Source organism: Rhinopithecus bieti, unplaced genomic scaffold (assembly GCF_001698545.2).
Source record: "Rhinopithecus bieti isolate Rb0 unplaced genomic scaffold, ASM169854v2 scaffold_41610, whole genome shotgun sequence".
Taxonomy (NCBI): Eukaryota; Metazoa; Chordata; class Mammalia; order Primates; family Cercopithecidae; genus Rhinopithecus; species Rhinopithecus bieti.
The window spans coordinates 73,291-87,006 of record NW_016816816.1 but is presented as its reverse complement, the minus strand read 5'-3'; the positions used below and the strand labels follow the sequence as shown (position 1 = coordinate 87,006).

Genomic DNA, 13,716 nt, shown 5'->3' with positions numbered 1-13,716 from the left:
GATGAGAGAGAGAAAGAGGAAAAAAGAAAGAGAACAAACATGATGAAATACATATAGGAAATGTGGGCATTAAATGTTTTAACCAATATTGCAAGCATAAAGAAGAGAGATAGTGACACAAAAAGACAGAAAAGCAAACAGCCCAAAAAAGACAGAGAGAGAGAGAGAGAGAGAGCTGCAAAACCACATCATATATCCATATTCTTAAAATTATCTTTGGCATAAGTTTTTAAACTGCTGACTTTACTATGTAAAAGAAAAGAAGAATGAAAGACACACAGAGAGGGAGACACACGTGCATAGACAGAGAATCCAGTCATTGGTGGTATCATCTTTGCTCTTTATAAGACTTGTGGGTTATTAAATTTAGGGAGTCGTCTAGTCCAATTCCCTCCTTTTACAGATGAGACAATTGAAACTCATGATTTCCTCCAAACCTGCAGTGACTTAGCAGCAGTTCTAGGACTTCAAATTCAGATTTTCTGAAGTCTGACCCCTATCCTGTAGACATGGCAAGTACTTAGCATTCTGTCAAAATCAATTCTCTATAAAACACAATACCTTGGGAGGCCGAGGCGGGCAGATCATGAGGTCAGGAGTTTGAGACCAGCCTGGCCAGCTTGGTGAAACCCCATCTCTACTAAAAATACAAAAATTAGCCTGGCATGGTGGCGCGCGTCTGTTATCCCAGCTACTTGGGAGGCTAAGGAAGGAGAATCGCTTGAGCCCGGGAGGTGGAGGTTGCAGTGAGCCAAGACTGTGCCACTGCACTCCAGCCTGGGTGACAGAATGAGACTCTGTCTCAAAAACAAACAAACAAAGAAACAACAATGCCTAGCTTCTCAGAGTTCCGTTTAATTTCCAGATTGGCAGCTTTGAAACTTAAGAAAATCTAGTCTTAAGGTGGGTAAAGGATAGCTGCAGGACTCTCTTTTCTGGTTTTGTGCTTTTGAGGGCACTATGTCTGTCTGTCTCTGTCTCTGTCTCTCCCTCTTATCATTTTACTCCATTCTCCAAATTGCAGTGGCAGTATGGATGGTCAGTCCATTCTTCACACACTGCAGCCAGAAGGAGCTTTCTAAACCACAAATCTGATCATGTTACAGCTGTGCCTAAATCTATTGAATGGCTTTCCATTGCTCTGAGGATAAAGTTCAAATTCCTTTACATGGCTAACGAGCTGAGCCCTGCATGGCCTGGAACTTGCTGACCTCCCATGCTAACCACTCCCCCTCTGTCTTTATGCTCTGGTCATGCTGAACTCCTTCTAGTTGTTTATTTACACCAGGCTGTCTCTTACTACCAAATCTCCACACAAGCTGTGCCCTCTGCCTGGGACACTCTTCTCTTCCCACTCTTTCATCTACTCTTCTGGGTCTGGCTAAATTCTACTCCTTCTTCAGCATTCAACTTAAGTACCACTGCCTCAAGAGGCTTTCCATGACCCCTATGCTGGGCTAGGTTGCCCTCTTTATGATCCTTTAGGGCCCTGAACTTTGTTGTGAGACCATAGTCCATTAGCATTACTCATTCAATTAGCCTTCTCTCCCCCCACCCAAACTACAAGCTCTGTGGGGGAAACAGGTTTGCCTCTCTCAGTGCCTTTCATAGTTCCTGACAGAATATTTGTTGAATCAACAAAAGAACAAAATAAAATGAAATAAAGGAACTTGTCTCCCTACCTTAGATGATGAGGCTAAAAGAATCTTATAATTGAAAGGCCATTGGATGTCATCTGACTCAACTTCCATTTTATAGATAGGGAAGCCAAGGTTCAGAAAGGTAAGCTACTTAGTGGCCAAGCTAAGATTTTGAACTCAGGTCTCTAGATTTCCAGTTCTGTGTTCTTTTATACTATACCGCAGTAGCTCTCCAAAGTCAATTCTATCACCCTAGCAAAGGTCAGAGTTAATACTGGCTCCAGCAGATAAAAAACAAGCCAAAGTAATTTCTCTAGTTTTCCCGAGAGTTCAACTCTAATGGTAGTTAGTGGCTCTTACTTGGTTCTGGAGTGGAGATGAGGAAATAGGGGTGGGTTGTAAGTGTATTCATTACTGTCCACTCTCAATTATGTAAGTATAGTGCAGAAAAGCCTCATTATAGCCATTAACAACATACATGTAAGTGCTCTTTGGAAATACTATTTGGTAATGATTGTATTTAATCACCCAGCTTTTACCAGAGAGTTTTGCCCTCTTTTTCCATCTTGTGCTTTTAAATGTGCAGGGAGAAAGGATGTCAAAAGAAACAGCCACATGCCATTTTCTTGCTCTCAAATATTCACCCTTGCACTCCTCTCCAAAACCATGGTGCCTAAAATCCCACGACTATAAATGTATTCCTTTGACATTCAGTCATTAAAGTATCATTCATTGTTTTCCGTTTGATTTGTAAATATAAATCTTCCTAGGCAGGGAGACATAGGGGCAAAATCACTATAGTGAGTGTGTTGGAGACTTTCATGGGTGTAGGTGAGTAGTGGATGGTGGGTGGAAGCTCAGGAGGGCCTGGTTGGGGGACAAAGGCTGGGGACGCTTGAAGAGCAAAGAGAGAAGATGAGTGCATGATTGGTGGTGAAGCTGGAATTTCTTATTTCACCATTTTGATCAGGATTGGCTGAAAATAAGAATTTCCATGGTGGATTTCTCTTTTCTGGGTTTTGCTAACAAACCAAAAATAGTATCTCACCTTTTACTCTTCTTCCTATTTCATAGTACTTTGTTTCTTGGACTCTCTTCCCAATACCCAAAATTTAACAAGATGAAAAGTTAGCCATTACTTTCCCCTGATACCCTCACTCTTAGCAGACATTTGTCTCCAGCCTCACTATCTAGATGTCACCTTGTTGTTTACTCCAACTCCCTCTCATTCTCAAGGCACAGGGAGCCTATCCTTAGCCCTGTCACTGCTTTCTCCATTGTAGCCTTCCAATGTTTCTGGTTCCCTGTGTTGCTGCTGCTACCCCCACCCCCATTTAGGCCCCTCTCACCTCACTACCTGCTCTTACTGCAATGACTTCCTAGCTGGTCTCCCTGATTCCAGCCTCTCTCCTTCAATCCAGCTTGTGCATGTTGCCAGATTAATCTTCCCCAATAGGGCTTTCATCAAATCCCTCTCCAGCTCCAGCACCCCTACTGCCTTTTGTATTCACTCCAAATGCCTTCATTTGGCTCTCAGGCCCTCTCACCTTCTGCTGCCATTCTTCCAGCCACCCGCCCTCCCCCACTTCATCAACCCCACTTCTCATTTCTCATTATTCCTTAACAGAGCGCTTCTCTTCAGCCAAGCTAATCTGCTTACCACCACCCCGCCCCCCCGCCGCAATTTGCTCCGTTCTGCCTCTTGTTCTTTTGCACATGCTGTTCTTTCTCCCTGAAAAGCCCTTACCTTCTCAGCTCCAGAAAGTTGCATCCTTGACCTTCCTAACAAGCACATTTAAAATTTAACTTTTCCAGGAAGTCTTCCTGGATTAATTTGCTCAGCTCAGTTTTTTTTTTTTTATTAGTTTGGACCTGATGAAATTGCCGATATCTAACTGTTTTTGATTCACAGAAATGGTAACTTTATATAATTCAATCTAAAACACTCTTCTTCCAGCTTTTGAGTACTGTATTTCTATTGTTAAATTATATTTCTTTGTATATTGCTTACAGTGCCCCCCCCTAGAAAAATTTCTGACATTCTCACTGCCATAAACTCTGAACGCAGAAATAGTCTTTTGTCCCTGATGGGGCCTGAAATGAAGCAGAGCACACGATGGGTGTTTGACTTTGACCTTTACTGGATTCATTTCCCTTTACTATAGAGTGGCCCTCATCATTCCCTCTCTTTTATTGCAGTTAGGGGTGCATATGTCTGTGTTTCCTACTGGTCTGTGAACTCCTCAAGTTTGATTCATCTCTGGCACCACCTCTGCACCTAGCACAGTGTGTGGTACATAGTAGACCGTCAATAAATATTTGCAGAACTGAGTTGAAGGAATTGTTGCACCTTTTTGCACTGCAAGGAACAGGAAGGTTGGTGTTCCTCTAATCCTTTTAGAGGAGACCTAGAGAAAGCAACTTGTGAATCTCTTAGCCCCAGCACAATCAAATTACCAGACACATATAGATCTCAGCAAACAGCAAATCCATGGCAACCAGTGTGGTAGCACACTTGCCTTTCCCTGGAAACCTGCCAACTGCTACTTGCAGACTCAAGAAAGCAAGCACCAGAGAATTTCTATACTTTTAGCTTCTGTGTCCTTTCCCACATTGCTGCTGTGTCTGCCTGCATGGTTCTGGGGTGGAGAGAGTAGTATGTTTTCTCTGTTCATAATTCCTTAGAAGAATAGATTCAGACCTGGGGGGATGGGGGGCACTAGCATGGCAGTCTGTCTAATAAAAATATAAGGCAGTCAATAAAACAGTACCCTCTGAGCCCTTGAGGGCATTGCAGATGTTGTCAGTTAATCCTCCCTGCATTCATTACACAATGCTTTCTTTTTAGAGCTCCTGTGGACTGCCCCTGAACTGTTGAGAGCCCCAAGAGGCGGCAGGTTAGGTTCTTTTGCAGGAGACGTCTACAGCTTTGCCATCATCATGCAAGAAGTGATGGTCCGGGGTACCCCATTCTGCATGATGGATCTGCCTGCTCAAGGTAAGCGGGAGGTGAGAAAAGGGCCCCAGGGATCCACCATGGCCAAGATCATCAGACCAACTCAGGCTGTCGTGATTTTCCAGAAGAGTGTTAGTGCTAACAGCCTGATAGTCTGCAAGCAGCTCAAGTTATGTACAGGTGGGACTTATAGCCAGACAGCTTTAGGCATCTGGAAGAAATTCCCCCACCCAAGAAGCTGGTCTTTTTTCAGACTGTGACATAAGCCAAGGGCCTACAGGACTGATCCCAACCCTTTTTTCTTTTTTTTTTTTTTAATTTCACAGTCCCCTCTACTCCTTTGAGACACTCCCTGCTAAGTATTTTAGTATCCCTCATGATGCTTCTGGATGTCAAGGCCTTACCACTGTTTCCCTGTGACATGCCCCAGGCTTCCATCCTAACCTCTCACCAAGACACTTGGCTATTAGGCAATATCCATCAATAATGACAAAATCAGTAGACAAAACTTTGAGGGGAAACAGGATATCTGTATATTCTCAAAGTATGAACCCACAAGATACTTACAAATTGCAAATGGAAAAAATAGAGTTTACAAGTAGAGGATCCTGTAGACACCACCTTAAGCAAGCGATCAAGATTACCAATAATAAGCTATTACCAGTAATACAGCACACCCATGTCATATACCCATTGACATGATACACTAAGAAGGGCACAATGTCACCTTGGTGTTATTCTTGACAAAAAAAAAAAAAAAAATACATAACCTCAGTCTAATAATGAGAAAACTTTAGACAAACCCCAGCTGACATTCTACAAAATAACTGGCTAGGACTAATCCAAAGTATCTAAGACAGGAAAGAATGGAAAGACAGGAAAAGAATGACGAACTATCACAGACCGAAAGAGACAAAGACAATAATTACATGCAATATGGGATCTTGAATTGGATTGAGGAACAGAAAAGGACATTAAAGGGAAAACTGATGAAATTCAAATAAGACTTAGTAATATTATTGTAACAAATGTTAATTTCCTTTTGTTCTTATGGTTCTGTAAGTTATTAAACAATAGGGGAAGCTGAGTGAAGGTGTACAGGAAATTGTACTATTTTTAAAACTTTTCTGGAAGTTTAATTTTTTTCAGAATAAAATCTTTTAAAATGAAAAGAAAGAAAACTAAAACCACTTAGCTAGGCTGTGTCCCACTCAGGGTTCCACATCATTCCTCTACTTAAAGCCCTCCAACACTTCCTCATCACTTGTTAAGTGAAGGTGCGACTCCTCCCATGACATACAAGGCCTTTCACAATCTGGTCCCTAGCTACCTCTCGAGGCTTATCTTCTGTCACCCTCTATATCCCAGCTAAACCACATGACTGGCAGGGCCCTGAAAGTATCATAGTCTCTCCATGACTGGCAGGGCCCTGCAAGTATCATGGTCTCTCCCATCTCTGTGCCTTTTCACATACTAGGAGGTGGAATTTTCCCACCTCCTCCCAACTTTGCCTCATCCAACTCATGTCACCTTCTCTGGGAAACCTTCTCTGACTTCTTTAGTGTGGGTCAGGTGCCTTTTCTGTACTCACAAGTGCCTGTCTCAGCTAGAGCACTTATATTGTTTGCCACTGTTTATTGCAATTGGACTGTGAGATCCTCAAGTGCATGAATCATGCTGTGCCTAAGCAGAGAGGTGGCCCATTCAACTTGATGGTGTTCTGAGAAAGGGACAAAGACTCCATCTGCCAGAGAATGGATGAGGCAGTCAAGTTTCAGGGAGTACATTCTCATGGAATCTGTTGTACTGAGAGCACGATGCTGTAATGGAGAAACCATTACTGGTACAGCCTGACCTGGGTTAGAGGAACAGAATGTGTGATGTCACAAGGAACTGAGAAGTCAGAGGCAACAACTGGAATTCTTTCATGGAGGCAAGGGGCTCATATCAGGGATAAAGCGGCACTGTTCGAGTGTTATAGCCAATTCAGGAATGGGAAGGTCACACTGGTGGGGCGAGTAAAGCTTGGTTCCTGATATGGCAGTTAGAAAGTTAGAATTGGAGGTGTTGGGGAGGGGACTAAAGATGAGAAATGAGCCTGAAGAGATAGTCAGGACAAGAGCCTGGATTTTACTCTGTGGGTGATGGGAAGTCATAAAAGGCTTTTGAGCAAGAAAGTGGCATGACCAGATCTGGGTTTTAGGAAAGGTTTGGAGAAGGGTACGTTGGAAGCAGAGAGATCAGTTTGAGGCCCAGTGTGGGTTGCTGGGGATATTGAGAGATAACGATTTTTTTTTCCTGCTGCCAGGGAGTTTTCTTTTTGTAAAAAGATCAGTGTGACTGCTCCAGACCTTTTGTCACTAATGGCTGTTGGGTCTGAATAGGGAGTCTAAGAATTCCCAGTTAAAGTCTGAGACATTTGGAAGCAGGACAGTGTAACAGATTGAGATTGCCTGGGTTCAAATTTAAACTCTGTCACTTTCTAGCCATGTGACCTTGGGTAAGTTACTTACTCTCTTCATGTCTCAGTTTCCCTAGCTATAAAATTAAAATAAGAGTGCCTACCTCACCTGTTTGTATGTGAGAATCCAGTGAAATAATGCATGCAAAGTATTCAGCACATTACTGGTATATAGGAAATATTCTACTGGAAGTGGAGTTCATGGAACATCAACCAGGAGGATCTTGATGAGGCCTTGAACTGTTTACTGCAGTTCTTAATTCCCTTTGCCTAGACACAAGGTAGAGACCTGGACCTGAGCTGGGCCTGGGCTTGTAAGGAGAGTTAAGTGGGTCTATTGTGGGGATTGGAAGGCTTAGATGATTGGGGATGGGTGAGGGGAGCCAGGTCACTGAAGTTAGAGCATTAGAGTTGACATCAGATAGGCAGTATCTAAAACCTAGCAGAAGCAGAATAAAGTTGCGCCTAAATGATACCAAGAGTCCAACTGATTAATTTCTCACTCCTCCCCCATTGCCTGATGCAGCTTTTGCTCAAATATAATCTATATTCAGGTCACCTAAGGAGAGAGCAAAGGAGATGGCCCTTCTGTGTTAACTCCTAACCTACCCCGCTTCTTGGCTAAAAGTCAGTTATCTTTGCCAGATCTTGGTCCTTTTCTCCATGATTTGTAAACTTTTCTCTTCTTGCATCTGGACAGAAATCATAAACAGACTTAAGAAGCCTCCTCCCGTGTACAGACCAGTAGTTCCTCCTGAGCATGCCCCTCCAGAATGTCTCCAGCTGATGAAGCAGTGCTGGGCTGAGGCTGCAGAACAACGACCAACGTTTGATGAAATATTTAACCAGGTAAGGACTCTGAATCTTATCATTGCCCAGGAGCCTTCCTGAAGTCAACCTACACAAGGCTAACTCCTTGGTCCTTGTCATATTGTGGAAGGAACCTCTTGCAAGGGGTAAGGGCACTCCTCTCGGAGAAACAGCCTGGGAGTGGCTACTTTGAGGCTCTTGGTGCTGGAGTGTCATCAGCACATCCTCTAAGAGCCCAAAGATTGGTTCTAGTGTTCTTCTGTGTCTGAACTTCTGTTCCAGACCATCCGCAATCTGACCTAATCAACCTTTCAGAGATGGAATTGAACCATTAGGCATTTGTAAGGCAATGGCATTGAAACTATTAGGTGATGGGTATCATGGAATACATGGGGCTCCTCACAGAGCCATGTTTACTTTGGGGATACCAGAGAACTCTGGTATTCAACTCTGGTATTCAACTCTGGTGTTCAAGATGGAAGAAAGAGAAAGTGCAAATGTGGTGTGCAAAAGCAGGAAATTCCTTAAGTTCCCAGGCAATGGGGTACATGAAAAGTGATAACCTTCCTCCTTAAGATACTGAATTTCTAAAGAGGGCGATTCTTTCCCCAGAGGTGGAGATTGAAAGGGGAGTGAAGGAAAGGACAGAGTGAGCCCTGCTGTGGAAACTAAGGTGCAATTCCAATGTTGGAGCATGCAGTTTAGGCTTTGTTGAAATTACAGGACACCAAAACTGAGGGTGCTCACCATGAGTGCTGTGTCAGCTCTGGCAGAGAGGCTTTTGTGCCTGGCTGGAGTACAGCACTGAGATGCTTTATGAGTGGCAGGTATCTGAGGCGGAAAGAAAGAAAGAGTTGGATTGAAAGCCTGAGGGGCCCTGCTTATGAAGTCATCCGTGTCCCCAGCTAACAATGCCTCCATTAGCCCGGCTAAGTTTCTTGAGGACACTCAAACAGGTGTTCAATAGTATGGAAAAGGCGAAGGACCATGAAGGTCAAATTTCTGAAACCTTACCATGAGGCAGGAGAAAGAGCATTTGCCCCTGTGTTGATGCTAGAGATGTTATTTCAGAAGGCAGCAGAGAAGCCAGTGATAGATAGGGGGAGTGTACATCATGAGACTTTCAAACAAGACATTGCTATAGCTGCCCTCACTAAAATGCTTCAGTGGAAGTTTAGGCTGTCTGATGACAAGGCTAGCCTCCTAACTTCCTGCAGTTAATAACACTTAAGTGGGAGGAGGAGGAGAGGGAGGTTCCCTGGGTTAGGCAATAGGGGGAGCCCAAAGGATCTAAACTGGCTACAAGGTTATCCCCAGGACTTTGATGAACCTGCGGATGCGAACCAGGCTCAGAAGGGAAACTCCTAGTGTTGGCCTTGGGGCATTGGGTGCTAGGTGGAGCATGTGTGGCCTGGCTATATATAAAAGGTCCACTGGGACAGAGCCCTAGATGTCTGCTTAGCAAAACCACCTCCGATTTTTTTGTTGTTGTGAACACAATCATGTGCAAGTTGACTATAGCAGTATAGAGGGGCTACCCCTCATGATTTTAATACTATGCCTAGCTCCCTGTTACTGTAGATAGACAAGGTCCCAAAAAGGCACATTGAAAATTCGTGACATGCAGACATCTCTAAGCATCAGGGCATAGAATGGGGGCAAAATCAGTTGAATTTTACATCACTCTGACTGACCGAAGGACAGGTGCTAGAGGACACCCCTAGTCTTGGACCTCCATGGTAAAAAATAGGGGTTGATTTTATCATGTGGATCTTGAGCCCTCTGTAAGAGGTCAAGGAACCTCTCACTGTTCAAAAACTGGCAACACAGTGGCATTTGAGGGTAAGAATGATTTATAGACTGATGATCCAGAAGAGTAAAACGGCACTTTCGGCCCTCTCTCCCCTTACCTTACACATAACTGGCCTGGGCTCAAGACCAAATCCTGTTGTCTTAGAAGTGGCTACTATGCATGTAATAGCATCTCAGAACTGAAGGAACCTGCTCAGAGCACTTTTGCTCAGGCTTGAAAGAACCAGAAGTGTAGGGGAAGAACTACTGGTGTGCGGGGATGGGGAGGGGGCAGAGGTGCACTGGAAGTGCCCTGTAAATGGGTCAGGGTGATAGTGAGGATGGGTGGTGACTTTTCCTATTTATATCTGGGTTCACCTTTCCTGCCCTGGCATTTTAGTGGAATGGATTTGTGATAAGGGGACCTGCTCCATCATCTCTGAGTTTGAGGAATAAGCATTTTCTGGTTCCCTTTTCTATTTTACTTCCAGTTTAAAACTTTTAATAAAGGGAAGAAGACCAATATCATTGATTCTATGCTTCGGATGTTGGAGCAATATTCTAGCAACTTGGAAGATTTGATTCGGGAGCGGACTGAAGAGCTGGAAATTGAAAAACAGAAAACGGAAAAGCTTCTAACACAGATGCTACCACCGTATGTGAGAACACCTGAGGAGTGTGAATCCTTATCACAGTGTGTTCTGTTAAAAAAAAAAAAAAAAAAAAAAAAAAAAAAAACTACCCATCAACTAACTGCTCCCTCCCCTTGTCCTGCACCCTCTCTCCTCCTAGTGGGCTTGAGTCACACCTTCAAATCAAAGTAAAATTTGAAACCAAGGGAGCAGAGCACGCATCCTAATTTTCCACTACCTGTAGATCATGCTGGTCATTTAAGTTTTTGTGCCTTGATTTTTCTGTATGTCACTTCGTGACTTTCCTAGGAGGTTGACTGATTAAAAGAAAGCAGTTCTTTGAGCTCCTAGAGGAAAGTAGCAAGGTCGTTTTTCCAGGTCTTTCCTCTCTTAGCTGAAAACCTTATCTGTTGCTACAATTTCCAAGTTTTCCAGGGCACCTTACTTATTATGTTGTAACGTGATCTTCTAGGAGATAATTAAGGAAACTAGCCTCATGAAAGGGCAGTCACCTGGGAGCATTCCCCAGGTGTCTGAGTTAGGCATTTAGAGAGCTGAAAAACCTCCACATGAAGGCACAGACCAGGTTCGTCCAGTGCTGTATTCCAGCACCTGGCATAGTTCCTGACCCATTGTAAGCACTTAAAACTTATTTGTAGAATAAATGAGCGAATTAATGTTTTCATCAATGTAACACTTTCTTCCTCATCGTTTATTAGCAGTGATTTTTAGAGGTTTATTTGGTGTATTTTTAGCAGGTGGATGTGGCATGAAAGGAGACCAGTGTCATCTTAGGAATAGCTGTGTCTGCTTTTCAGATCAGTTGCTGAATCTCTCAAAAAGGGCTGCACAGTTGAACCTGAGGGCTTTGACTTGGTCACCTTGTACTTCAGCGACATTGTGGGCTTCACAACCATTTCAGCCATGAGTGAGCCCATTGAGGTGGTGGATCTTCTGAATGACCTATACACACTCTTTGATGCAATAATTGGCAGTCATGATGTCTACAAGGTAGGTTAATTAGCAGGAAAATATACTCCATAGTGAAATTTTTACATGAGGCCCATCCATGTGTATTCCAAAATTGAAGAATAAAATTTATGGAATATTGTTATTTAGGAATAAAAAATTAAATAGTACACCCCTTCCATTGGTATGTCACTGGAAATGAAAGCCAGGTAGAATGCATGTAATTTCCCAATTTACAAAATAACAACTTTCAACCCAGCAAAAGATTGCCAGATTTCTTTTGAACTTTTTTTCTAGAATTGGGACTAAGAAGATGTTGGGACCAAGAGAGTTATTGCACATCAGTGGCTGAGTACTCATAGTGTAGGCAGTACTGTACTAGGCACTGAAGGGGATAAAGAGGAAGTATTGGTGTTTTCCCCATAGTTGGTGACTGCTACAGAGTTCTTGGTAAGGTTTGTGTAGATCTAATACATGCTATAAAAATTTGGTCTCCTCCTTCAGGTACTGTTTTATACAGGAGAGAACTTGGCATTACAGCAGAGAAATATTAGACTCGAGGCTCTTTGGGATTGCTACAGGGTAACCGAAAGGCTGCCTATTGGTCTGAGGTCTGGGGAGGTGATTAATTGTGGGGTGGCAAGCCCCTGTTCCCACCTTCTCTCACTCCTCCAGCCTGTGAATTGTCACTCTATTAGAGTTTGCAAAATGACTACATTGACTAATTTTGGTGCCATGCTTCCTTACCTTTGTTTACATATGTTGTCTTGTCTCTAGGCAAAAAATGACTAAAAATCTCAAAGCTGTGCAGGGACATTTCTAAGTTGTCTGCATCATGGATGCTTGTCTTATTGAAGAAGAAAGATGCCCCAGGCATCCTAAACTTTAGACAGCTTCTCTATCCCAGGACCAAAGTAGAGCTGGAGAATGAGTAGCTCCATTCATTGGATTCTTCACAGTAGTCTGAACTGTTCTAGCTCTCAAATCACACACAAGAAAGTGTGTTTATCTCAGATTAGACAGGGCCTTTTCAGGTCAGGTAGGGAGCCTCAGGGCTAGGCCAAGCCACCTAAATAGGGCTCAGAAATAAACATCATACCTGTCAATCAGCAGGAGCTACAAGCTAATCAAGAAGCACACATGGAAACCACGATGCAGGAAAAATCCATGGAATCAGAGTACCTGTCTTAACTTGTTGAACTCAAGCAGCCTGAAGAGAAAAACAAATCACTGAAAGCTAATTCAGTTGAAACTAAAATCAAAGATGATTCAGCGTGGGCTGTAACACAGCTACCAGTTTAATCAATCCAGCTGATTCTGTTCAGACAATTGTTGGGGGTCTTAGCAATAGGCTATTAGATATTTTGGTACTTAATGGTTGCAGTAGGGAGTTAATGGGCTGTTCCCAGAACAGAGCAAGGCTATATAAATCCAAAAATGAAATTTATTTTTTTCAGCTCTGTTTATTAAAAATGACACAGTGCAAAGGAAATAAAATTGAACCAGCAGCAAATGACCAAACTCATTTGTATTTTCATTTTCTTTACCTGTAAAATTTGAATCACCTCCCCTGGTACTTGATAATCTGAAATGGAATGGATAATCTGAAATAGAAGGCTACTATAGAATTATGAAGTTAGTGATTCCGTTTCCGTTCTCCTGCCACTATCTGCATCTCAATCGCACCCCTTTCTAAACCTCCTTTTCCCTCTCAGCATCTTTATGTTGACTGATAATTTCCACAGAAACCCACAATTTTCCACAGCAGTCTGCACACCAAGACCATGCATGCCCATGCTCCCTGCTCTTCTAATCTCCTCATCCATATCCTTGGGGCCTCCTGGGTGACTGACTCGTCAAAGCTAAAGGGTCAACCACTAATCTCTGATAATGGCCAACCACTGACTTTCCCCTTCCATATAGTATTTACATGGTAATCCTTCCTTCCTGTGTGCAGGCTGGCATGCCTATGTGAGGGCAGGTATCCGTTCCTCAAATTGCACAAGGTAAGGGAGACCTTGGATGGAAATATTTTGAGACAGAAAGTCCTATAGATTGAAAGGATCATTTTTATTGGCTATAGAAATTCATGATGAGGAGCCTATTGCTGATTGCTAAACTTCTTTCTCTGGGGCTGAATCATACCCACAGTTCCAAGGCTGGTTTCAAGACATACCTATTTGATGATGGTGATGATGATGATAGCTTGAACTAAATATATATTATCTAATAGGCAGGTTTTAAATGCTTTGACATATATTAAATTATTTATTCCTTAGAAAACCCTATGAAGTTTTTACTATCATTATCACTATCTTACAGCTAAGGATACTGAAGTACAGAGAGATTAAGTGATTTGCCCATGGCCACACAGTTTGCAAGTGTTGAATCTTAAATGCTAACCAAGATGGTAGAACTTCAGAGTCTCATGTTCTTTTTTATTTTTATTTTTTTTAT

At 42.8% G+C, this 13,716-nt stretch overlaps 1 protein-coding gene across 1 annotated transcript in view; it reads left to right on the top strand.

The window, feature by feature from the left end:
• LOC108517394 (retinal guanylyl cyclase 2-like) overlaps positions 1–13,716 on the top strand; it is a 45,016-nt gene that overhangs the window by 13,305 nt on the left and 17,995 nt on the right. Inside the window, exons 4-7 of the mRNA XM_017855290.1 lie at positions 4,489–4,638; positions 7,758–7,906; positions 10,150–10,313; positions 11,109–11,301. Of these exons, the coding sequence (XP_017710779.1) occupies positions 4,489–4,638; positions 7,758–7,906; positions 10,150–10,313; positions 11,109–11,301 (656 nt within the window). The remainder of the gene's footprint in view (positions 1–4,488; positions 4,639–7,757; positions 7,907–10,149; positions 10,314–11,108; positions 11,302–13,716) is intronic.